General features: G+C 48.2%; 1 protein-coding gene across 3 annotated transcripts in view; it reads right to left on the reverse strand.

Moving 5' to 3' along the window:
- Window positions 1-7,406, reverse strand: part of Synm (synemin) — a 30,714-nt gene extending 23,308 nt beyond the window's left edge. For all 3 annotated transcript variants that reach the window (XM_021167364.2, XM_021167363.2, XM_021167365.2), the window contains exon 1: window positions 6,406-7,406. In XM_021167364.2, the coding sequence (XP_021023023.1) occupies window positions 6,406-7,215 (810 nt within the window). In that variant the 5' untranslated portion in view covers window positions 7,216-7,406. The remainder of the gene's footprint in view (window positions 1-6,405) is intronic.
- Between the last annotated feature and the right edge of the window lie 1,078 nt (window positions 7,407-8,484).

The raw sequence follows: 8,484 nt of genomic DNA on the forward strand, positions 1-8,484 counted from the left end.
CACACACACACACACACACCAGATAATTTCGATGTGCCTTGATTAACTTAATGGCTGGGCACTTCTAAACCTCCCTGCAGCTAGCAAATACTTCCCTCTGGCATTCCTGAGTTAACAGTTAACATCTTTTAAATCTATATTTCATCTCTGCTACCCAAGACCCAATCGGGGAAGTGGCCCCTAGGGCCACTTTCCTAGATTCTTCCATGCTGGTGGGCCTTTAAGTTTCATCTTTCTGCTTTCCCATCATGGTAATTCTCTGTTCTCTGTTCTCTCTCTCTCTCTCTCTCTCTCTCTCTCTCTCTCTCTCTCTCTCTCTGTTCTTTATTATCAACCAAAGCCAACTGGGGGCAGGGACCCTCAGGTCTGGAAGCGAGGCTTTTGGGAGTCAAAATAAGAAAAAAACATTAGAACCAATTCTCAACACAGACCCATATATAAATAATCCTTTTGGAATATAGTTAATAAACCTCTCCCCACCTGGTTGGTTTCCTCCACTGGATCTGTCTTTTCCCAAGTTAGGAGACACTGCTAACCCTGCAATCAGGCTCCTAACCAGAAAACACCACAGAGCAGTCACATAATACATACCAGGTAAACTAAATTTAAGATTAAATGATCAAGATAATATTAAAAATGTCTTCTTCAAAATGTCCATTTCAAGCCAATACTGTCTTTTAATTAATGTACATTTTACATTTATTTTACTTTGAGACAGGGTCTACCTATGTAGCCCTGGCTGTCCTGGAACTCTATATGTAGACTAGGCTGACCTCAGATTCACAGGGATCCTCCTGCCCCTGTCTCCCGAGTTCTGAATTAATCATTAAAAAAAAATATTATTATGTAGATAAGTCTGATTTTCGTAGCACTTTCATTTCTAAGCCAATGATTGTGTTACGTTTTCTGTTTACAAAGACTGCCAAGTTTTAAAAAAAATTTTTAAGATTTATTTTTATTTTAAATTGTGTGTGGGAGAGTGTGAGTGGTGTGTGTGTGTGTGTGTGTGTGTGTGTGTATGTGTGTGTGTATGTTTATGCACATGTGAGTGCAGGTGCTCACATAGGCCAGAAGTGAATTACTGGCATGGGTGCTGAGAACTGAACTCACATCCTTTGGAAGAGCAGTATACACACTTAACCTCTGAGCCATCTGCCATTCATAGCTTAAAAAATTTTTAAAGCAAAATTGATTTAGTTTGAAAGTAAAGAAATATGTTTAAGAAGCATTAATGGAGGATGCTCCGAGGAGGATGGCTCAGAGGTTAAGAGCATTTGATCTTCTACAGAGGACCTGGGTTCTACTCTCAGCACCTACTTGGTGGCCCACAACATCTATATTTCTAGTTCCAGGGGATCCAATGGCCCTTTCTGACCTCTGGGAGTACCAGGCACACATATGGCACACAAATACATAAAATAAAACAATCTTTTAAAAAAAAAAGAACCATGAATATCCCAGGGCATGCCAGGTTAGCAGATCCCAAAGCTGGCATTATAGACAAAGAGTTCACCAAGGCAGACCACCTGCCAGTCTTAAGTGACAGAGACCTCAGATGGAGCAATAATATGTACTCCTTCTATAGTTAACTCTCCATGTTAAAACAAAACAAAACAAAACAAAACACACCTCTGTTCCCTGCTTTAGAGGGAATAGAAATTCAGAGGCAAAGTTAGAATATAAACTGCCTCCTCTCTCCCTCCCTGTGAGTGTGTGTGAGAGAGAGAGAGCAAGTGTGTGTATGTGTGTACACATGTTGAACCATTTTAAGAGAGAATCTCACTACAGCCCAGGGTGACCTGTAACTCACAAGTCTCTGCCTCCAGAGTGCTGGCATTGCAGATGTGCACCACCATACCTGGCTTGTTATCTTTTCTAACACAAGAAATTTGACCTAATCGTTAAAACCTACGGATATATCAATTATGCTTTGCAAAGAAGTTGCTAAACTGCTTAGAATAAAATAACCAGATGAACTCAGTTCTCCACCCACAGTTCAAAATTATAAAGCCACGCCACAGCGCTACCCAGGAAGACGCTCAGTCTTCCCCCAGTGCTAAGGCTAGCTTTCTGTACCCCACCCCACAGAATGTGAACCAGGAAAATAAAAACTGCACTGAACGTCCAAATAAATACAGTTCCAAACAAATTTCCTCATGAGTCAACTCTTCCCAAATGGCGAAAGGAAAAGCCGTTGACTTTTGGAGGCAGGAATGAAATAACAACCAATCCTGCCAGTGGGAGATCGCTTCAGACTCCAACTCTGCTCTGCCAAAACTTTTCATGCCACGGGCCAGGCCAGGAGTCCTGGGGCCTCCCACACAGGGTAGTACTTCCAACCCACACAGCAGCAGTTTTATCCAAGGCTCCAAGGACTCGGGGGGGGGGGGGGAAGCCCAGTCTTTTAGCTGCCGTGCAGAGAACCTTTCCAGCCACAGCATCAGCGATGCTAAGCTCTAGCTCAACATCAGGGACAGTGTCGAGGAGCTTGGGCCTTCCCTGGCTGAACGTCAGATAGAATGGCCGCAGCTTGCTAATGTCCTGGTCGCCTCGGGTCTTAAATGTTAGAGCTCAAGGGAACTTGAATCCTAGGAGAGCTCATTCACACCCAAAATTAAATATACTAATAAGAAGCATGAACTGTGGTCGGGCGTGGTGGTATATGCCTTTACACCCATCAATTGGAAGGCAGAGGAATTTTATAAGTTCAAGGCCAGGCTTGTCTACATAGTGAGTTCTAGGACAGCCAGGACTATATAGACCAGAGAGGCCTTATCTTAAAACATGAAGAAGGAGGAGGAGCAAGAGGAGGAGGAGGAACAGCAGCAGCAGCAGCAGCAGCAGCAGCATGAGTTGTGCGCTCTCTATGTGTTTATAGCTGTACCAGGTAGCACAGGTACCAGGGCATTTCAGAGGCATATCAAACTGGCTATGTGTAAACTGGACTCAGACCTCTGATCTTTACATGCCCTTGTGCAAAGAGTGCCCTACTTCTGGTTGCCATTCACAGTCCTGGGGGTCAACCCCGCCCCAAGCCCACTCCATGTCCCTTACTACTTTATCCAACCTGTCAGCAAACCTTGATATAGCTTCAACTTGAAAGAAGAGCCCTCCCTCAGTCTACCATTCTGCATCCTGTCTAAGCTTCCCATGGCCTCAATTGCTGCAGCGTCACTCCTATACTGGTCCATGAAGCCTCTGCTCAGCACAGCAGAGTCTGATCCACTACCACATTCACTCTGCTCAGGACTCCCTGGTGGCTTTCAGTGGGACTCAGATTTTAAAAGAAGGCCCTGGAGCTGGAGAGATGGCTTAGTAGTTAAGAGTACTGCCTGCTCTCCCAGAAGTCCAGAGTTCAATTCCCAGCAACCACATGGCTCACAACCATCTGTAAATGAGATCTGATGCCCTCTTCCGGTGTGTCTGAAGACAACAATAATGTACTTATGTTAAAAACAAACAAGCAAACAAAAAACCAAGTAAACAAATCTAAAAAACAAAACAAAAACAAACAAAAAATCCCAGTCACCCTCTGCTTCATTGTCCCAGCTCTGCTGGCTTCCCAGGTTCCCGGCGAGCAGCACGCACTTGTGCCACATCACCATGGCCTCCTGTGGCCTCTTTCTCTTTGTTATTTTTCACTGCTTCATCCTTAGCCACAAAGAGGGAGACTGGCACCTGAGGTCCCAACCACCATTAATTGGATAAATTAATAAAAGCCATTCAACCAGTAGCAACCTGTGAGCTGCTTTTCATTTTCACAGAGCGGGAAACGGGGCGAGGAAGGGGTTAATGAGCTTAATCTTGAAGAAATCTTATAATCTGAGATAGAGTGAGAGTCAGAATTCAGCCCCAAACAGGAAGGCTACAAGAATGCTGAGCTTAACTACACAGCTAATCCTGTCTGCCTTCTTTTCAAAAGAAATGTCTCCTTAGTGTTTTGGAATTGTTCACAACCGGTTGGAGCTGGCAGCTAAGAGTCTCCATCGCAGAACAAAGTCAGCGTTTCTAGGGTAAAGCTGGAGTAAATGACAACATCTTCAAGGCCTTTCTCAGGCCCCTTGCAGGTCTTCTAACATCCCCTGCCACTAGGATACAGAAAAAAAAGCCAAAAAATAAAAATAAAAATAAATTAAAATAAAAGCTAGAATAATACACCATGAAGAGTCTGAAAACACCCTCGGGTTCCATGACAGCAGGCTATCTCTGGGCTAGCCCTTAGAAAAAGCAGTTATCACTTGACCTGTGCAAAGTTAAAGGTTTAAGAGAGGACCAGCAGTGAGCTGCTCCCATGAACCTGGGTGGAACTCTGTTTTGGCCACTTATAGACTGGTGGCTCACCCTCGTCTTTACCATCTGTAAAACAGGGCTCATGTTAGTATCCACCTTCTGAGATTGGTGTGCGGACTAAGAGTGAACACATGAACTAGGCCTGGTGCCTCTCAAGGCTGTTAGTAATGCAACGTTTCTACAGAAAGTCAGCTAAGCCAGTCTTTATATTTTCAGTCCTCCAGACTGAGCATCTAAGAAACTCGGGGTGGGGGAGGGGAATGGTAAAGGCTCGGGGTTGAAACAATATTTTCTCCTTCATACAATTCGGAACACTGTTTATGATTGGGGAGAAATGTCTCAGAATGGAATCTGAAATGCAGTTGCTTTAAGATAGCTGGGCAAAGAGTTACAATACAGGTAAGATTCCAGCTGGTAACATTTAGCAAAGGCAAAAACCTAAACAAATTGAGACTGAAGAAGAAATCCAGGTCCTTCACATTGTCCCAGCTCTCGTTTCCAGGGGGAAAAAGCCAAGTCTGAAACAGAGAGATCCCAGGGTGGGGAGCCACGGGTGGGGTCCTATTGCAAGTCAGATGTGACCTCAGGTGCGACTTCATTGGTGGTCTGGAGTCCTTGTGGAAGGGCTGGACAGTGATTCTATACTACATACTTCCAATTCCCAGTCTTCCCTCCATTTGGGGAACTCTGCTTTTCTGTCTCAGATTTGCTCCTGAAGATTTTATTAGTGGGAAAAGGTTAGGCTGTTATAAGAACCTTAAAGCCAGAGTTTCTTCAAGGTCCATGATCTCCCACCCACTCTCCAGCTCTTTGGCTACCAAAATCCTAGCCCATCGATGGGGAACCAGAAAAAAAAAATCAAGAGATGCTGACTACCAGGTGCTGGACACATCACCCCAGTCATCCACTGCACACATTTTAGAAAATGACATCACAACATCTCCAACTTTCAGCTCCTAGCTGCAAACTCTTCTCTTCAAATATTTCTTGAAGTTCTGTTCATCTTACTCCAGACCAACTTCCTGAGAGCCCCTAATCGTGTGATTTGGGAGTAATTCCAATTCTGGCTGGGAGTGGGCTAGATTGGGAGCCAAACACTAGGGCCAAACTGAGCGTCCAGACAATAAATCAGCCACAGGTATCCGCACACATCGTCAGAGGGTTAGAGCTCAGCTGCTCTGACATAAGAACCATTTATATTAGTCTGTAGTTGTAATAACATCTCACCACAGGGACCTGCTTTCTCCTGGTTTTTACACAACCCAGAGATCTGTCCTCAACTTGTACTGTAAGCAAAACAGCTCTGACCCTTTTTCTGTATGACAGTTACTCTCACGGGAAGAAACAAAAACCAGAAAAATAAGACATCTGCTCGAGGAGCTACAAGCAGCTGTCTCCAGCTGGGAAATCATTCTGGCAAACAAACAAAACAAAACAAAAAAGGTGTTTGGAGCCCTCTTTAAGCATGGTGGGCCTCCTGGGGAGGACTTGGCAGTGCCTTGCAACCTCTCAATGTGTTGCCTATCCAGGTCTGAAGTCTGGGCTGAGTTTTGGATTTCGGGCTACAAGCTCTACAAAAGTGCAGGAAAAAGAAGAGAAGAGAAGAGAAGAGAAGAGAAGAGGGGAGAAGAGAAGAGAAGAGAAGAGAAGAGAAGAGAAGAGAAGAGAAGAGAAGAGAAGAGAAGAGAAGAGAAGAGAAGAGAAGAGAAGAGAAGAGAAGAGAAGAGAAGAGAAGAGAAGAGAAGAGAAGAGAAGAGAAGAGAAGAGAAAGAACAAAAACAAAACTAACAGGATCGTTGATCAGGATGTGCCTAGACACGTCTGGATCTAAAGGTAATCCAACTAACAGGATGATGGGCACTAGGCTAACCACCGGGACCTGTCACATGGCGTCAGCCCTCCGATTTAAGGATCATTGCACCAACCCCTTATTCTTAGACTAGCGATACGCCAGAATCCCGTGGCTTCATAAATAGCAAAGCTGCTGGCAGCGTACGCTTCCCTGGGTGGGGCTGAACCGGCTGGGTGTCCCGGGAACCCCTGCTGCTCGCCCACTGGGTGCACAGGGGTGCGTGTACAGGCTATAGGGAAGGGGCGCGGTCCCTGCCCACGGACCTGCCGCTCCTCCGCCTGCATCCCATACTCCTCGCGCATCCGCAGCAGCTCATCCTCCAGCCTCGCGCGCAGCTGCTCCAACTCCAGCGCCTGATTCCGCAGCGCGTCCGCCTCCTGCGCGCACAGCCGCGCCTCGTCCTCCGCCTGGAGCCGGCTCTCTTGGCCGCGGCGCAGAGCCTGCTCCAGCTCACGCACCTCGTCCTCGTACAGCTGCACGCTCTCCCTCCACGACTCGGCCACCAGCAGGGCGTAGCTGTCCTGCACGTCCCGCAGGCGCGGCGGGGGCGCGACGGGGCTGGTGGCACGGGCTCGGAAGTGCATGGTGAGGCTGGCAGCGCGGGCTCGTAGATCTCGCACTTGGCGCTCGTGGGCAGCGTCCAGGTCGCGGCGCTCAGTTTCCAGCCGGCCCAGCAGCGCCTCGAGGGCGGCGCGCGCGCCCAGAGCCTCCTCTAGCTCCCGCCGTTGCGCTCCTAGCTCGGCATCCAGGCGGCTGCGGGCAGTGCCGGCTTCCACACCCTCCCGCTGCAGCTCCAGCAGTTCCCTCCGCAGCGCGTCGCGCTCGCCCTCGGCCAAGGCTGTGGACCAGTTCAGTTCATCTAGCTGCTGTCGCAGGCTTCGCGCCTCCTCGGCGTAGAGTGCCTGATCCTCAGCCCAGCGATCCTCCCGGCTCAGCCGGCTGCGCAACTCCTCCTCCAGCAGCAGGTTCTCGCGCTCCAGCTCTCGCACCCGGCACACGTAGTCGTAAAGCCGGGCATTGAGCTCCTGCAGCTCCGCCTTTTCAGAGCCCGTCTGCAGCCGCCAGGACAGCATCTTGCTGGGTGTGCCGGACCCTTTCGATTAGCCGCTTGCCTCCTGCCCTGATCTTGTCCCCTCCGCCCCGCCGCGCCGCGCCCGCCTTGCCGCTGCCTCGGAGGCCCTTGGACTGGCGCACCGACTGGCGAGCTTCCCCACTTAGTGGCCGACTCGCGCGGCTGTGGACTTGGGCCATCACCTCCAGCCAATCAGGACGCGGCCCGCGCGGCCACTGCGGCCGGACAGCGCCCCCTGCCGGACATATCGGGCCATGGCGAGGCTGCCCAGCACTGGCCCCCCTGGTGGCCCAGGGTAATCCCACGTGGGTTGTCGGATTACTGCGTGTTGGCTATCTGGGACACCTTATGAGGCTCCCCGTTGCCTACTCCTAGGGCGCAACTAAGGCACCCCTGAGTCCCAGATTTCTTTAATGAAAAATAGTTGCCATTAAGTGAGAGATCCTTTACGTAGAGGATGCTTCTAATTGGTTGCTCTGGAGATGAGGGGCAGGAGGTGTATTCTTTAAACTAGAGTTATAGTTCAATAAAGAGCTTGCCAGATAAAGAATGTGCCAGGCCTGGATATCAATATCCACCACCACAAAACAACTTTGTGCATGTCTATTGCACATCCGTATATACATACATACCTGTTATGTTTTTTAAACTAAGATCATTTCAGTAATTTTGCTTTTATTTTTTATGTGTGTGAGTGTTTTGCCTGCATGTATTTGTACCACGACCGTGCACACAGACGCCAGAAGAGGGCATCAAATCCCCGTGGAACTGGAGTTAAAGGCAGTTGTTAGCCAAAATGTGGGTACTGAGAATTGAAACCACATGCTCTGCTGCCAGTGCCCTTAACCACTGAGTCATGTCTTCAGCCCTACATATACATCTTTAACTTCTGGCATGAATGCATCTCCATTTGCCAATATTATATGTTTAGGTAAGATTTCCTTTCCACCCAGAATGGGAAATGCTGTTCCTTTCTTACTTGCACAAACCGCCTTCATGGGACTTTATGCTTTGCAATATTAGCATCATTCTGGTGGAGAAAGAACCTAGAAAGACTTTGAAGTGCTCTGAGCACAGAACATTCTAGACACCTACCATCTCTCCAGACTTTTGCAACTGCCTTATACACACCCCCATTATGACAGCCTGGGAGGGGGGGCGCTGTCTCTTCTTTCAGCAGTGTGCCCTTAAGAAAGCATTCAGTTTAATTGCCATAGAAACCACAGCTCTCTCAGTTTGTGCATACTTGCATCTCATTGCATTGCACGGC

This window comes from Mus caroli, chromosome 7 (genome assembly GCF_900094665.2).
Source record: "Mus caroli chromosome 7, CAROLI_EIJ_v1.1, whole genome shotgun sequence".
NCBI classification, from domain to species: domain Eukaryota; kingdom Metazoa; phylum Chordata; class Mammalia; order Rodentia; family Muridae; genus Mus; species Mus caroli.